Source organism: Ranitomeya variabilis, chromosome 2, assembly GCF_051348905.1.
Source record: "Ranitomeya variabilis isolate aRanVar5 chromosome 2, aRanVar5.hap1, whole genome shotgun sequence".
NCBI lineage: Eukaryota > Metazoa > Chordata > Amphibia > Anura > Dendrobatidae > Ranitomeya > Ranitomeya variabilis.
Genome location: NC_135233.1, coordinates 338773586 through 338791057, shown reverse-complemented (window position 1 = coordinate 338791057; position 17472 = coordinate 338773586). Strand labels below are relative to the sequence as shown.

General features: G+C 42.8%; 1 protein-coding gene across 3 annotated transcripts in view; it reads right to left on the bottom strand.

The window, feature by feature from the left end:
- LRCH2 (leucine rich repeats and calponin homology domain containing 2) overlaps positions 1–17472 on the bottom strand; it is a 111067-nt gene that overhangs the window by 50379 nt on the left and 43216 nt on the right. For 2 of the 3 annotated variants that reach the window (XM_077285383.1, XM_077285384.1), the window contains exons 3-12: positions 16313–16439; positions 16100–16205; positions 14458–14594; positions 12812–12945; positions 10531–10618; positions 10168–10276; positions 8053–8147; positions 7897–7964; positions 5514–5621; positions 3077–3154 (exon numbers count right to left, since the gene is read on the bottom strand). In XM_077285383.1, the coding sequence (XP_077141498.1) occupies positions 3077–3154; positions 5514–5621; positions 7897–7964; positions 8053–8147; positions 10168–10276; positions 10531–10618; positions 12812–12945; positions 14458–14594; positions 16100–16205; positions 16313–16439 (1050 nt within the window). The remainder of the gene's footprint in view (positions 1–3076; positions 3155–5513; positions 5622–7896; positions 7965–8052; positions 8148–10167; positions 10277–10530; positions 10619–12811; positions 12946–14457; positions 14595–16099; positions 16206–16312; positions 16440–17472) is intronic. The other variant, XM_077285385.1, reaches the window with a different exon arrangement.

Below are 17472 nucleotides of genomic sequence, written 5' to 3'. Positions count from 1 at the left end.
GTTGGATCACTTGAGCTTGTCAGTTCTGGTCAATTCTGTGCTATGTGGATCAGGGGTCTTCTCTGTCCTCAGCATCAATATGGTGACTCTGAGCCAGCTGCTGGGAGACACTATGTTGATGGGGGACGGGGTGTCCTTGATCAAAAAATAAAAAAAGCGGTTCTTAACATGTATCAGAGCACTAAAGAAAACCAAACAAACTTCAGTATTTAGTAAACTGTACACCACGGTGAATTACTGCGGTTCTGGAAGTCTAACATGCAGCTGGGGTCTCTAAAAAAGTGCCCAATCATTGTGTGCATATACAAAACATAACGTACAATAACAAAATTATATTGTGACATCGGGTTAGCCAGAAAAATCGATGTGAATACTTTTCTGCCCAATGATGACAAAAGTATTCTCGGAGTGATTCCTTTATTGGCTAACCAGAAAATAATACGTTTGCAGCTTTCAGAGCACATAGGCTCCTTCTTCAGGCAGAATTATAAATAAATTAACAAAAAAGTCGCAATCTGTGCAAGAATTCCTCAATATCACAACAAAACTGGAGCCGTATCAAGCTGTTTTGCGGGACAGAATCTTAGTCCCTTTGTTAGTCCCACGCCTGTGGGAAAACATTTCTCTGGACCTGGACATTGTATGACAGACTTAACCCCTTACTGACCTCGGACGGGATAGTACGTCCGAGGTCAGCTCCCCTGCTTTGATGCAGGGCTCCGCGGTGAGCCCGCATCAAAGCCGGGACATGTCAGCTGTTTTGAACAGCTGACATGTGCCCGCAATAGCGGCGGGTGAAATCGCGATTCACCCGCCGCTATTAACTAGTTAAATGCCGCTGTCAAACGCAGACAGCGGCATTTAACTACCGCATCCGGCCGGGCGGCCGGATATGAGCGCATCGCCGACCCCCGTCACATGATCGGAGGTCGGCGATGCTTCTCCATTGTAAACATAGAGGTCCTTGAGACCTCTATGGTTACTGATCCCCGGCAGCTGTGAGCGCCACCATGCGGTCGGCGCTCACAGCACACCTGATTTTCTACTACATAGCAGCGAACAGCAGATCGAAAAAAATAAAAAAAATATAAAAGTTTAAATCACCCCCCTTTCGCCCCAATCAAAATAAATCAATAAAAAAAAAATCAAACCTACACATATTTGGTATCGCCACGTTCAGAATCGCCCTATCAATAAAAAAAAAGCATCAACCTGATCGCTAAACGGCGTAACGAGAAAAAAAAATCGAAACGCCAGAATTACTTTTTTTGGTCGCCGCGACATTGCATTAAAATGCAATAACAGGCGATCAAAAGAACGTATCTGCACCGAAATGCTATCAGTAAAAATGTCAGCTCGGCACGCAAAAAATAATCCCTCAACCGACCCCAAATCATGAAAAATGGAGACGCTACGAGTATCGGAAAATGGCGCAATTTTATTTATTTTTTTTAAGCAAAGTTTGGAATTTTTTTTCACCACTTAGGTAAAAAATAACCTACACGTTAGGTGTCTATGAACTCATAGTGACCTGGGGCATCAAAATGGCAGGTCAGTTTTAGCATTTAGTGAACCTAGCAAAAAAGCCAAGCAAAAAACAAGTGTGGGATTGCACTTTTTCTGCAATTTCACCACACTTGGAATTTTTTTCCCGTTTTCTAGTACACGACATGGTAAAACCAATGATGTTGTTCAAAAGTACAACTCGTCCTGCAAAAAATAAGCCCTCACATGGCCAAATTGACGGGAAAATAAAAAAGTTATGGCTCTGGGAAGGAGGGGAGTGAAAAACGAACACGGAAAAACGAAAAATCCCAAGGTCAAGAAGGGGTTAAAACTCTTAATACTAAAAATTTGGGAATTCAAACTGATAAAGATGTTTCATTCTTTGACTCTAGGACTCAATTTAACACCTGGATTTATGAGTCACTACATGGATACAATTCACACCTCCACCAGACGGACTCCAGATAACTAAGAACATTATTCCCACCACCTCTCCATTTGTAAGAAAATGCCCGATTTGATTTCCTTGGCTTCTCTTTAGGAGGCTTCACCTCTTCCACCTCATGAACAAATGTCCTGCTGTAATATCCCTTAAATGTTGTGCTTTTTTCTTATTAATCTATTTGTAATCTTGCCTGAAGAAGCAGCCTCTGTGCTCTGAAAGCTGCAAACATATTTTCTGGTTAGCCAATAAAGGTATCACTCCGAGAGTACTTTCGTGATCATTGGTCAGAAAAGTATACAAAACATACAAAGAGAACGGAAGCGAAGAAATCACGTGTGAGACAGCATGCAATAAAAGGCGATTGTTATAAGATAACAGCAATTTGGAAGTAGGGGCAACCAGCTTTTTGCTGGAGGTGCCGGCCACTATTTCCCTACAGAGAAAACACCAGTATTACACGGTCACCTTTCCAATGCAAACGTAGCAATACAAGGACATCTTAAGGGGGTTGTCCGCTATTCAGACCCTTTCATCTTTGCTATATTCCAGTGTTAAAATACAAATCTCCAGGACCATTCCAGCAATGTTGGCGCTGAGTCTCCTGGGGCTTGCCGGACATATTATGTCATGTGAGCCCTGCAGCCAATCAGCGGCCACACTCACGCTTCGGACGAAACTGACATTTGGAAGAAGTCAGAGGACAGCACTTCTCACTTCTTTCAGATGTCAGTTTCATCCAAAGGCAATAAAAGTAGAGCTCAACATTAGCGGCAGATGACAGAGTCACACGAGTCCTGGTGCCGCCATCACTGGCATGGCGCCGGAGCGAGTACATGGTGTTTTTTTCTTTTAGATGAGAGGAATATTGTAATTGAGAGGGAATTGGCTGAGTAGTGGACCACCCCTTTAAATCCGTCAGAACAAGACACAGTGGCTCTCCTTTTTGGCACATATCATGGGGCATCCCATCCACCCAGGTGACCATCCTTTATTATGACCAAATGCCCCAATTGCACATATAGGTTGTCTTCGTAAGACTGCCACGTTAAATGAAGGTGAAGTTAAATGGCACAATAATGTGTTCAACACCGGAGTTCACCCCTAGTAAGTCGCTAGATTAGATACCTTGACACCCGCCCCGCGGCTCTCGTCCTCTGGAAGAGCTTTTCACTGAATGACGTTCTATAACTTAATGGCCTCCGTCTGTTCCACAAAGATCAATCAAACCAACCAAACCCAAAGATGAAGAAGGCAGGAGGAGAGAGTTCGGAAAGTGGAGAGTTGTTAGTTTTGTCAGGAAAGGGAAGAAACAGATTAAGATTAATTGTCTATTCTACAGACAGCGGAGAGAAGAAGTCAGAGCAGTGTTAAATAGTTATTAAAGGTAATGAGACTTTTGGGGGGAAATTCCTGTATTTTATTTTACTAAAATGCATCCATTTTTTATTACAAATTGTTACAGACTGGAATAAAACATTTCCATCAGTTTGGCTTTTGCAGCTTCTATACAGCACAATACATAGCAAGCTAGAGATTGCCAGGAGCAGATCCATTACACTGTGACAACGCCGGTCTGTACCCTTATCTCTCCTCTCCTGGACGGTTCTTTAAACAGATTTATGAGCAAAGCAAATCTCAGCTCTGATCTGAACATAAATCAGGCTATGAAACCATTCAGGAGAGAAGAGATCAGGGATGGAGACAGCGATTTGCTAGTGAAAGGAATTCTGCAGCTTGCCATGTGATACATAGGGGATGCAGGAGAAAACAAGATATTCAAACCAAACTTACAAGCCCCCAAAAGTATCCGTAGCCTTTACAGACCTGCAAAGATGGCATGCAGTGCTAATATTCGAGTTCTAAACCATAAAAAAAAAAAAAATATTGATCGTTGGGGGTCCGACCAGTGCTACCCCCAGGGATACCAAGAACAGGTCTCTGAGATCAGACCCCATCTTGAAAAGAAGAGAGACCTTCACTCCATTCAAGTTCCATGGGACTGCAGGAGAAAGAAGGGTACAAAACCCCATTCTCAAAATTACTGGGGCTTCCCAGGTGTAGGACCCCTAGCGATCAGTAAGTAATAGGGGGAGGATATAACTTACGGTTTTGAGAATAACCCATTAAAGCTCAACTCCAAAAGTATCTTACCACTACTTTTCTGAAGAAATGTGGGGGGTATCTGGGAAAGGAGCTGTTAACATCACATTACCTTGTCATCTACGGATCGAGCACATGCGAGAACCACAGAAAGGTGCGATGTGTTGCGCTTTATAGAAGTCATTCTAAATGGAGACTGGAAGCATAATTGTACTACGCCCAAACATTAGGGGCTACAGCTCGGCCAAGCGGCATCATTAAATACCTGTTGTGTGGTTTTAAAACGTACCTCACACTAAACGTGAACAGGCTCCTTACACATGTTAGAGTAACAACCACCACGAGGAAGGCAATGCAAAACGCGCCTCGGGGTTGCGGGCCCACCTCTTGGCACATAGAGTAATAGGTAAGCAATAACATGGTTGATATGCAGTGCATAAGGTTTTCGCATTTTCATGGCTGCTGTGTGTGTGGTCAGTACCAAGATCCATGCCTTGATCTCCATATAATCACAGGCCCTGCGCAGTTATATACATGTATATTTTGTACGGCTATTGCAATATTCACAGCTATAGTATATGCATATACTCAAGACTGTTGCTGCCCATCGGTGTGCCCCTTTATGCTCCAGTCTTCACCTTTCATCCTGATTTTTATCATACCCTTCTTGTTATATTCTGCAGTGTTTTCTGCCATTTAGTAAATTGATATTTTTTTTGCATATTTTAGGGAGTGGGGGTCTATGGGCCCCGTATTTTCCTTGACTTCCCATGTTCAGATGACTATAATAGTAATTATTAGGCATTTACAAGATCCTGTATTATTTTAGTGGTGTAAGCGGGCAGAGGGGGTGCTGACACTCAATGGTTGGCATAGGGCACTATTCCCAGAATCAAGGCAGTGCGACATGGGGTGTTGTTCTTCTTATGCCGTTTCGTGTGACCTCTTTTGATGATCTGCGACTGCTGACACCTCACTTGCACATGTATGAAGCAATACAAGTACTAAATGCACGTTCATTAATTCTGATTATGCAGGCCTAAAATATAGTATAAATGGCTTTAAAAAGTGAGTCTGACAGCAGGTCGCCTGATCGAAGCTACTATCCAACCCAAAAATTCCAGAGTGGAAAGATTTATCAGATCCCCTGCAGCTTACACTTATGTCATACTCCTGTTTGGCCAGCAGATGTCGCTATTGCTCCCCTGATTTTGCATGTGGTTTATCATTTCTGTGCATAAAGATTGTACTTTCTTTTTTTAACCATTTGTGGTCACGCCCGGGCGTCTCTGGTTGGTAGATTACATATGTTATGTGGCCGGCAATATCAGTCCTTGGTGGTGGCATTATGTGGTTCCGATTTTACAACTTGCCGCTTTTGTGTCGGTACATAAAAGTAAAAATAGCTCTAAAAAGCACAAGCTATTGATCACACATCCTGCAGTGTAAAAGGGCGTGCTACCTGTTGTGCTTTTCTTGCTGTAGTAACTGTGCTGCTATTTTCCTCAGGTCTGTTACTTCCTTTATTTCATCCTCTTCTTCCTCTTCTAACAATTGCTCCTTCTGAATCCTGACATGAAAAACACACAAGAAAATCACGCTCCCGGCCAGGTTTGGTTGCTTCGCGTCGCTGGAGCAGAAATAATCTTTTGCAAGTATACAGAAATGCAAAGCACATAAAATGGGTTATACAGACTCCATGGAGGTCTCTGAAAAAGGAACAGAAGATGTTTCAGAGCAACTGAAATAAACATGTGCAAACACAAAAGCCTGCAAACCCCTGGGGGGTAAAGGCGGTGGTCTCATCAAAAACTGCCCAGGGGTAAGGAATGGACCACCCCGACAGGTCCTGCTTCTGGCACCCACAGCAAGAGGACCCCACAGCCAGCCAGGCATGTAAATGGGTTTAAGCATACGCTTTGGCTGGCCTTGCCCAGCAGTGCTAATGGTTTACCATGACAGGCACTGCCATCCTGCTGCTTCTCTTCATAGGAGATCATTACTTTCAATGTAGGTGAGTTTTATTTTATTTTTTTAAAGTTACTGAATGGGTCAACTACTATGTAGAAAGTGGAAAAAAATCCTAATCCAGAAATCCATTAAAAATTAAATAAAATAGAAAAACAACATGTCAGTATTGCCACATCCATAGAACAAGGATTTATCAAGATGTATAGTTACTGGTTATAAATCCATAAAATAAAAGCTCCAGAAAAGTCATTTTTGGTCACCACTCCTCCCACCAAAATACATTGTACGTACTCCAAAATGGTACAAAAAAAATTACAGCTCTACTACGTAGATGGAGGAGCACACGGAAGAAAATGATGCACGACAAAGAACATGTTTGTTTTGTCAGCACCATTATGGGGGGTTCGGATGTAAGCCCCGAAGGGACAACTAACAGGTTCCAGAACACCGTGTGAAAGCCCCTTACAGGAGACGGCAGGGAAAAGGACGGACGAGGAGTCGGAATTTCAATGCCCGATCCTTTTGTATTCAGTGGAGATAAGCTGCAGTCAGAGTTTGCCAGCGACTTTCTTAGCCAGATCTAACTAACAGATAGTGTTTTGATCTTAAATAACCAGTCACAGTTTTTACATATCTGCGAGTGCATTTGTTCAGCTACCAAAATCAATTTTTAGAGAAAATTACAAAAGAACAACCCAAATAAAATAAAGGCTATATATAAATCAGTATCACAATCATAAATATAGTAATATTAGCTCACCCGGGTGTCTTTTGAGGAAAAAGAAAGTGGAGACCACTTAAACCAAGAACCAAAACCAATCACCAAACCAAAGGATGCACCAGGAAGGCCGTCCTGTGCTGCACACTTTTTTGTATGATTGTTTTGTATTTTTATCGTATATTTTTAAACGGTAGTTGTTTATATATTGTATCGCTGCTTGATAATTAAATAACAAAATCAATTTTTGTATTTTTTTTTCCCCCGCGACAATTTCATATATATTTTTTTAGCCTGATATAGAGATAGATATTATATACCGTATTTTTTTTATTATAAGACACTTTTTTCCCCTCAAATTTGAGCTTTGCTGCAGGCCGCAGGCTGGGATGAGATGTTTGGAGGTGCGCCACTGCGGGTGTTCAGTGGGGCAGGGGCTCCTAGGACATTTTGTGAAAGCCCAGAGCCCCCCGTACTTCCATGGTTTACACTGCGGTGGACTCTGGGAAAATGGCTGCCGGGGACAGCGCATGCACAGACGGAGATCTTGGCACCAAGATCTCAGGAGATGAGATCTCCACGTCAAAATCTCCATCTGCACCGCCACCAGCGCAAAGCAAACCATGGAAGTACGGGGGTCCCAGGCTTTCACAAAATGTCGGCGGAGACCCTGCACCACTGAACACCCAGAGCGTCGCACATCTAAACACCCCTTTCTCCCAGTCTGGGGTCCACAGCATCGCCCCACTCCTGGCTCCGCCAGCAGCAACCCTGGGACCCCGCTTCACCACAGCCACCACCCCCGGTAAGCAATAAGACACATGGATTGTAAGAAGCACCACCATTTTATTAAAGAAAATTTTTTTCCTCAAAATTTGAAGTGCCTCTTATTATCAGAAAATACACACACACACACACACACACACACACACACACACACACACACACACACCCTGTATTTTGCGGATTATCTGATGATTATCTGGAAGTAGCACACCATCTCAAGTAGAAAAACTGCTATTTAATAGACCATCATGTGACGTTTCGACTCCATGTGTGAGCCTTTAAGCCACAACTGGGGCTGAAATGGCATGCATGCATATATTTTTTTTTACATTTTTTTAAACTTAAGGGAGAATAAGAGAGTAAAAAATACCTTTGTTCCTCTTCCCACTCTTCGTTTTCTTCAACTTTCTCGGATTTATCACTTAGTTTCCCTCTTTCCTTAAATAAATGGGGAAACAAAGACCTCAGATATGCAAGACAGCAAAAAGAGGGATCATAGTGCAGTTTACATCTGTACAACCACTACCTTAATATAAGAAACAAAGGGACCAGTAAGCTGAACGTCACTGTGATCTGTATCTTCAGCGCTGGGGTCGTAGTCATAAATCTCCTGATCGTGACCTGCAAGAATAAAAAAAAAAATGATGTAGTCAAAATCAGAATTTCACAATGACAAAAATCTGTATACACACACCCAAGCTCTCATAAGTATGTGCAATGTATTTATAAAAATAAATGGGGAAAAAAAAACCTTTTATGAAAGTCTTTACAGAAATAGAATGTGAATGACGCAGAATGTCCTCTTTGCAGCACTGATGTGTCTGAAGAATTTTTATTTATTTTTTTAATTATACACTGCTCAAAAAAATAAAGGGAACACTAAAATTCCACATCCTAGATTTCACTGAATTAAATATTCCAGTTGTAAATCTTTATTCATTGCATGGTGGAATGTGTTGAGAACAACAAAACCTAAAAATGATCAACGTAAATCACAACTATATCACAACTATCACACGGAGGTCTGGAGTTGGAATGATGCTGAAAATCAAGTGGAAAATGAAGTTACAGACTGATCCAACTTCAGCGGAAATGCCTCAAGACAAGGAAATGATGCTCAGTAGTGTGTGTGGCCTCCATGTGCCTGTCTGACCTTCCTACAATGCCTGGGCCTGCTCCTGATGAGGCGGCGGATGGTCTCCTGAGGGATCTGCTCCCAGACCTGGACTAAAGCATCCGCCATCTCCGGGACAGTCTGTGGTGCAACATGACGTTGGTGGATGGAGAGAGACATGATGTCCCAGATGTGTTCAATCGGATTCAGGTGTGGGGAATGGGTAGGCCAGTCCATAGCTTCAGAGCCTTCATCTTGCAGGAACTGCTGACACACTCCAGCCACATGAGGTCTGGCATTGTGCTGCATTAGGAGGAACCCAGGGCCAACAGCACCAGCATGTGGTCTCACAAGGGGTCTGATGATCTTATCTCGGTACCTAATAGCAGTCAGGCTACCTCTGACGAGCACATGGAGGGCTGTGCAGGCCCTCCAAAGAAATGCCACCCCACACCATTACTGACCCACTGCCAAACCGGTCATGCCGAAGGATGTTGCAGGCAGATCGCTCTCCACGGCGTCTCCAGACTCTGTCATGTCTGTCACATGTGCTCAGTGTTTACCTGCTTTCATCTGTGAAAAGCACAGGGCACCAGTGGCAAATTTGCCAATCCTGGTGTTCTGTGGCAAATGCCAAGCATCCTGCACGGTGTTGGGCTGTGAACACAACCCCCATCTGTGGACGTCGGCACTCAGACTATCCTCATGGAGTTGGTTTCTAACCGTTTGTGCAGACACATGCACATTTATGGCCTGCTGGAGGTCATTTTGCAGCAGGGCTCTGGCAGTGCTCCTCCTGTTCCTCCTTGCACAAAGGCTGAGGTAGCGGTCCTGCTGCTGGGTTGTTGCCCTCCTACAGCCCCCTCCACGTCTCCTGGTGTACTGGCCTGTCTCCTGGTAGCGCCTCCAGCCTCTGAACACTATGCTGACAGACACAGCAAACTTTCTTGCCACAGCTTGCATTGATGTGCCATCCTGGATGAGCTGCACTACCTGAGCCACTTATGTGGGTTGTAGAGTCCGTCTCATGCTACCACGAGTGTGAAAGCACAACCAACATTCAAAAGTGACCAAAACAGCAGCCAGAAAGCATTGGTACTGAGATGTGGTCTGTGGTCCCCACCTGCAGAATCACTCCTTTATTGAGGGTGTCTTGATAATTGCCAATAATTTCCATCTGTTGTCTATTCCATTTGCACAACAGCATGTGAAATTGATTGTCAATCAGTGTTGCTTCCTAAGTGGACAGTTTGATTTCACAGAAGTATGATTTACTTGGAGTTATATTCTGTTGTTTAAGTGTTCCCTTTATTTTGTTGAGCAGTGTAGAAAAATCCAGACTGTATTCCTCCACTTTTGTAGTGCATGTCTAAGTCTTCTGTTGGACATCTCTTTTTGACATGCAAAAGTTGCTGAACATTTTCTTTTTTTTTTAGTCTAGATGGCGCTAGACCGCTATCAACACAATGTGAACATATCTGTCCTGCAAGTTTGTCCGCATCACACTGCACTGGAGAAGCAGCGTACCTTTATGAGAGTCCAGCTTACTCCCTAGTAAATGATTGTCATTCTTCAGTGCCTGGTCTCTTGATTCGGATACCTGAGAGTGAAGGCTGATTGTATCATCGTCAGAAGGCTGCACGCGAGAAGAGAATAAAGGGCGACAGGTCACTATAGTAAGAAATATCCTACGCCATAGGCAGCTTTCACTCTCTGCGGAGATACAAGTAGATGGCAGACATGATGGATGCACGGGCTGTGTCCACCTTCAGCCTCAGTGGCCACGTGACGCCTGTGGGCACTTCACAATCAGACCAATAGACAAAACACATTACAGATTTATAAGACTTCCCCCCCACCATAACCACAGAGCAGAGTTGCATCACGTACTTCGGTTGTGGACAGACGCTTATCCCCATTGTCACTGCCAATCCCAGAGTCGGGTCCATGGTTTTTACTTGGGTAAAAGTCTTCAATACTAGAAGTGGTAGAAAATAGAAAATAAAACGTGCTACATGTCATGATGGTGGACGTCCAAATCTTTAAAGGGAACTAATCAGGCGATTCATGCTGCTCAAACTGTGGGCAGCCTGGTATATCACTCTCTGAAACACTGGCATTTCAGACTAGCGTAGCCGGCTCTTCCCAGCACTACTAGATGTGAGCGACAGGTCTCCGTCTATGTATGCACGAGAGAGAGATCGGTCCCTCACATCTATCAGTGCCAACAAGAGCCGGGCGGCAGTGGAGTCGGACTAGTCTGGTCTCCAGCTTTAGGCCCCTGGCTGGACCTTCATAGTATATTTTCTCTGAAATGCCAGTGTTTTATGTGCTTCTAGACATCCTGCTGCAGACAAAATAGTGAGGAGGTTAACGGGCATGGCTGTGCCCCTCATTTAAAATCATGAATGAATTTTGTGCGAAAAAATAACGCACCTTTACTTCCGGTCTTTGATCTGTCTTGCAACTTTTTGCATAAAGCCGCCTGTTTTACTAAATGGTGCAAATTACCTAGTGTATATAAAATCACTCCAGGGAGAAAATAGAAAACATTTGCACAAAAGTTTAACAACTTTTTAGAGACGATGCAATTGATGAATCAGCTAAGAAACATAAGACAATAACCACAATGGAAAACACAAAAAAAGAAAAAAAAAGCCGAAATGAAAAGTCAGACAAAAAAAGGCGCAAATGATATAATAAATGTTTTTAAGTTTTAGGCCAGTTTCCCAGAAGAGTGAAACATCGACCAGTCAAAAAAAACCTGGTCCGAACACCAAGTCTCCTGTCCTTAGCCATTTGCTTCACAGGCCAAAGCAAAAACGGTGCAAGCTGCACGAATGTGTGAAACTGGCTTTAAATGCAATATTAGAAATAGGGTCACGAAAAAAAAAAAAAAAACATTGAGAAATTCCTGAGATATTTGTGAATTTTCTGCATTTTCCCATAAATAATGTTCTGATCTGGGGTTGTCTCGTAGCAAGTTATTGTGCATGACCGCTTTGACCTGTCTGTACGGCTGTGTACACACAGTGCAAGACTGACAAGAAGGCAGAGTCACCAAAAAGCAGTTTCTGCTGCGCTTATTAGGCTATGTCTCCACGTTCAGGATGGCCGGCGGTATCGCCGCAGCGACGAAGCCGCAAGGCGCTAAGCCCCGCCCCCTTTCTGGGACACGATCATGCCGGATGTGTTAACTCTTCACATCCGGGATGATCGCTCGCTCCCATAGGGCCCTGTGATATGCCTTGCGGGGACGCTGCGTCCCCGCAAGGTGTACGGACATGCTGCGATCTGAAAAGACGCGCAGCATGTCCGTAGTCGCAGGGCCGCCGCGTGCAGGTTTCCACGCATAGTGGAGACGGGATTTCATAAAATCCCCTCCACTATGCTGGAACATCTGGACGCTGCTTGTTTGACGCTGCAGCTCTGCGCAGCGTCAAACAAGCAGCGTTTCCTGACCGTGGAAACATACCCTTAGGGTATGTGTCCACGTTCAGTTTTGCTTCAGGCTTTGGTCAGGATTTTATGCAGGTAAAATCCTGACCAAAACTGCACCTGAGATCACTGGCAGGTCACCTGCGGTGTACCTGCGTGTTTTGCTCACAGTAGCAACATGCTGCGTTTTGAAAAAACGCACCGCATGTGCGTTTTCGCGGCAAAAACGCATCCGTTTTTTAACGCATAGTGGAGTCAGGATTTCATTAAATCCCCTCCACTATGCTGTAACATCTGGACGCTGCGTTTTTGACGCTGTGGAAAAACGCAGCGTCAAAAACGCAGCGTTTCCTGAACATGGAAACATACCCTTAGTCAGCCATCATTTGCTCTGATCACGTCTTGCACTTTTTTTTCGCTTTTCCTTGTTTCTCACAATTACTTTACAGGTCTACACTTAACTTCAGCCTAAATTCAATCATAGAAAGAAAAATAAAAAAAACTTTTCTAAACCATCATTTTTTTTTATTATGCTGAAGTCCAGTGTACCCCCTGCACCTTGGGAAAGCTGCATGACTGCATCAGAGCACCAGGGCCCAGCTGGAATAGTGAGCTCGGGTTTTGGTTGACAATGAAAAATATGAAATATTAGTAAATGATTTTCTTTAAACAATTTATTAGTTTAGTTTCATGCAGAAAAAACAAGAATGTTGGAAGAGCGCTGGGCACATACCTGTCTGTGAGAGGCTGAGAAGGGAGTCTTTTCACTAGAGGCGGCAAGTCCAGAGAGTCCGGCTTCTTCTCTGTCCGGCAGCAAGCGTGAATATTCAGAAACTTAAATATGTGAACTTTCCCTTTCAGGCAAATCTGTATCCGTACAACAACAAAAAAAAAGAAAAAAAAAAAAGATTATTCAATCTGATGAATTGGTAAGAAATCCATTTAGATAATTTTGTAGACAAGCTTCAAGAAAATATTGCTTAGCCTTCTCCTTATATGTTCCAACTCTTGTTGCTGAGCTTGTAAAATTCAAGATTTTTCAGTTCTGCATTCTTTATTCTCAGAAATTAAAATCTGAATTATCCCCTTATCCATAGGCTCTGCACAGCCCAGTCCTGAAAGGAGGTGCACGCTCAGCCTTCACTTTATTTTCTATAGGACTGTAGATCACTCGACTATCACCCGCCGTCCAATAGACAATGATAGGTGTGGAGGCTGAGCACGCACACCTCCTCTACATTCAGAACGCGGCTGCATAGCCTGGTTCCAAGATTCCTGTTCTCGGGAACACTGCAGACCAGTAAAGATCAGCAAGATATCCACAATAATATAAACAAATTATAACTTGATTTTGGGGGGAATTAACCTTTAAAGGAGTAGTCTGAAACTAATATTTATTTTAATCCTAAAATGTCCAAATAATGTAATAGTCCAATCACTTTTCTAATATAGTTTAATTAAAAAGTCCATACCGTTCCCTCTCTACTCTGCCTTATTTTTATTTTATTTAAGTTTTGATGACAATTCGTTTGAGTATCCCTCATGTACTGGGGACTCTCAAATGGGATTATATAAAGGGGTGGGGGATGCAGTCACTGCCGCAGGCTCTGTCCCCACCCTGACATGAAACTTCATCAGCGATGTCCATTTCAGGGACTGGGCTAGTCCCTGCTCTATTGAGCATGTGTCTGTTGTGAATTCCAACGTACTAGTGACAGTGCGCTCCTTCGCTGGTTCTAATGGAGTAATCAAGAAAGAACAGTGTCGGTGTGCATTGTAAGGTGAGAGACCAGTTTCACCCCCCAAAATTTTATTTCGGGGGTAGACATGGTCTCTGCTCTCCTTGCTTGCCATGTTCTTGCCTTTCAATGCGCTGTGACAGTGCGCTCTGTTACCAGCTTGTTACTTCTTATTTGAGCTGGTGAGGGAGCGCTGTGCATTGAAAAGAATATAGCACAGGGAGTTAATACTCAGCATGTCAGAACTGCTACATGCTCAGCAGAACAGGGACTATCCCAGCCCCTGAAACTGATGAGTTTACTGATGACGCTTCGTTACATGGTGGGGGCGAAGAGTGCAGCAGCGACCGCATCCTTTGTTCCAATTATGTACGGTTTGAGTATCCCAGCATGCACTGGGGATTCACAAATGAAATGTCAAAAAGTAGGTAAAAAAAAGAAAAAGCAGTTAGGGTAGAGAGGGAATGGGAATTATTAATCCAAGTATATTAGAAAAGAGATTACATTACAATAGACAGACATTTAGGATTAAAAACAATATTAGTTTTAGATCACTCCTCTAAGTACCACTTTTCTGTATTTTTTTACTATACAAATAAAAAAAATCAACAAAACCAGGCATGTTCAGCCGACCACCTACTTGTGCTGGAGGCATCTGCATAGGATTATTATCCAAAATTAATACTTCAAGCTGCCGAAGCTTCCTGTAGCTTACTGGGATTTCTGTGATCTTATTACACGAAAAGTCTAGCTTTACCAGTGGAAGTAATGACAAATCTGCGGAAAATACACACGTTTATAAGCAGTTTTAAAAGGAATGGGACAAAGGTAAAATAATAAATAATAATCTGTATTTTTATATAGTGCTAACATATTACGCAGCGCTTTACAGATTGCACACATTATCATCACTGTCCCCGATGGGGCTCGCAATCTAAATTCCCTATCAGTATGTCTTTGGAGTGTGGGAGGAAACCGGAGAACCCGGAGGAAACCCACACAAACACGGAGAGAACATACAGACTCCTTGCAGATGTTGTCCAAGGTGGGATTAGAACCCGGGACTCCAGCGCTGCAAGGCTGCAGTGCTATCCACTGAGCTCCCGTGCTCAGTGGATGTTGTCAGATATTTGTATGCGTTTTTATTGCTCATTTTCTCACTTCACAATACTAAGTAACTGAATCCACAAATAAAAAAATTAATTGCGCCTTTAAATATACAACAATTTTAACCTCTTGAAATGAACCAGTCAGAACCTATTTTGTACATGAAGGTAGCAGTATTGCTGTTTCAGCAATGGTCCCACAACAAAAATTATACTTTTTTCTTTTTTGTTTCCGGAGATCTGATGTGTCGGTCTTGAGAAATCTACCAATGAATCCATATGTAAATTATACTTGCAGGGGACTGTGGGCATGTCACTGCACTGACACACCCCCAGTGCCATTCGAGCCTGATTAGAATATAGCGCTGACCCACTCATCTAGCCATTGCAAATTGCCCCTTGCCATAATTTATGGTATCCTTTCACTTACCCATTTTTTCTTATCAACTTCAAGAACTGATCGCTATTGCTATCGTGTATATTTCACCCCTTATAAACGCCAGATCAGGCCACGAGAACTAAGATATTCTGTCAATATCTCAACATAACTTCAAGACTTATAGAGTAATAAAGTAGCAGCCTGCAAAAAAGTTCCAGATGACAGACAAATATTGTTCCTACCATGTTATAACACTTCCTTAATGGGTAGGGAGGTGTTGGGTTCTCCAAGAATGTAATAAAATGGCCCAAGCTATGTAGCACCCAGTCTTTGTCACATGTCAGGAATGGTTGCAGCCTGAAGAAACACCGCTCCAGAGACCTGTGTCCTAAATGCAGAGGAGCCATATCGTAAGCACATATCAAAGCTGCTGGAAAAGGGCATTTTCTACTCGGCCAACTGAGCAAAGGATTTTTTTCCAGCCCTAGCCCTCCATGATCAATCAAAAAAGGAGAAAATATATTTCTTCTCTTGTCACAGCGTTTCCATGTCATCTCTGGTATGTCTGCTTACGATTCATTGCCTCAGACAGTTGAGACACAGATCTCGGAAGCAGCGTTTCTTCAGATTACAGTGGTTCCTGACACCTGACTAAGAATTCTGTAATAGCGCCAATTTATTATGTTATTAGAGAACCCCTTTAACTGCATCTAAGTTTCTGAATGGCAATACAAAGATATGAAGTATTAAAAAAAATAAGCATAAGGCAAAAGTTCCAAGATAGAATGGAGACTTACCATCTGGTAAGACTTGAAGATTATTCCTTCTCAAATTTAGTTCCCGAAGAGAATGGAGCTTTCCTACTTGTGATGGAAGAATCTGTACTTCGTTGCAGCTGACATCCTAGAATAATAGGGTAAAAAAATGAAAATAAATGAAAAAAAAAATCAAGATGGTTAAAAAAAAAAAAAAAAAAAAAAAGAAAAATTAAAACAGGGAAATTTACATACCAGTTCCATTAAGTCTTTTAATTTTCCAACCTCTTCAGGAATGGAAACTAACTTATTATTACTGACAACCAAAACTTTCAGTGGCAAGTCAAAAAGATATTTTGGCAGCGTTGATAAAAGATTTCGACTAAACAGAGAAAATAAAAAGGTTAGATTGTAGAATAAAAAAGCCAATAGCACTCTACGAGTCACGTGGTGTTCTGTCAATTTCACACTAGTAGTAACTTAGGACTTGTGATACAGATTACGCCCTGTACTCCATGAAGGACAACAAATGTGAATGCTGCCACTACTCAACTTTCTACAGGTATGAAAAGTCATCAAAATGTAGAAGTTCTGATGACTTTTCATACTTGTTCTTTCTCAACTGTTCTTTCTCAACTGAATCTGAAGATTATTTTGATTAAATCAGTAAAAAACTACAATTCATTGATCACTTATACCCTGAACTGCAATATTATGGATAAAGTTTTATTACAGTATGTTAGTAGTACAATACCACAGCATTACAGTATAGAGAGCACCTGCAGTTCTCTTATGAAGCACAACCTGTGGCCGAGCTTCAAAGGAAAAGAAAAGTGACAGCCCCGAGAGCCTTCAGCCAGACCCTGGCTGCCACAGCATCCCATTCGGGTCTCCATGATCGCACCGGCAATCAGGCCATTTAAGGAAGATTAACAGGGGAATCTAAATGGTTAACAGCAGCGGTCGAAGCTTGCATTGGCCTGTGCAGATGCTTGCTGTGTAACACAGCCGGTATGTGTTCGGTATGGAGCAGGCTGAGCTCCTGAGCCTCCAAAAGGCTCATAGTGACATTTACTTCACAGGTCATTAAAGGGTAGGAGCATTCAATATTAGTAAGGTTGTCCCACAATAACTACTAATCACTGAGGGTCCCGTTGATCATGAACACATGGGTCTGACGCCCCCAGTTCAGATGGAGCAGTAGTAGCGCATGCACAGCAAGTAAGAGCAAATACCGCTCCTTGCACACAAGGACACAGGTCCGCCCATTCTTGTGATGTTTGTATGCGCCCCATCGCAAAAAATATATATATATACGGTATATATTTTGTAGTGGTGGGATAACCCACGTTAAGGAACACAAGACCAGCTCCACGGGCAGCATGTATCTCTCTAAACATGTACACGGGAGAGAC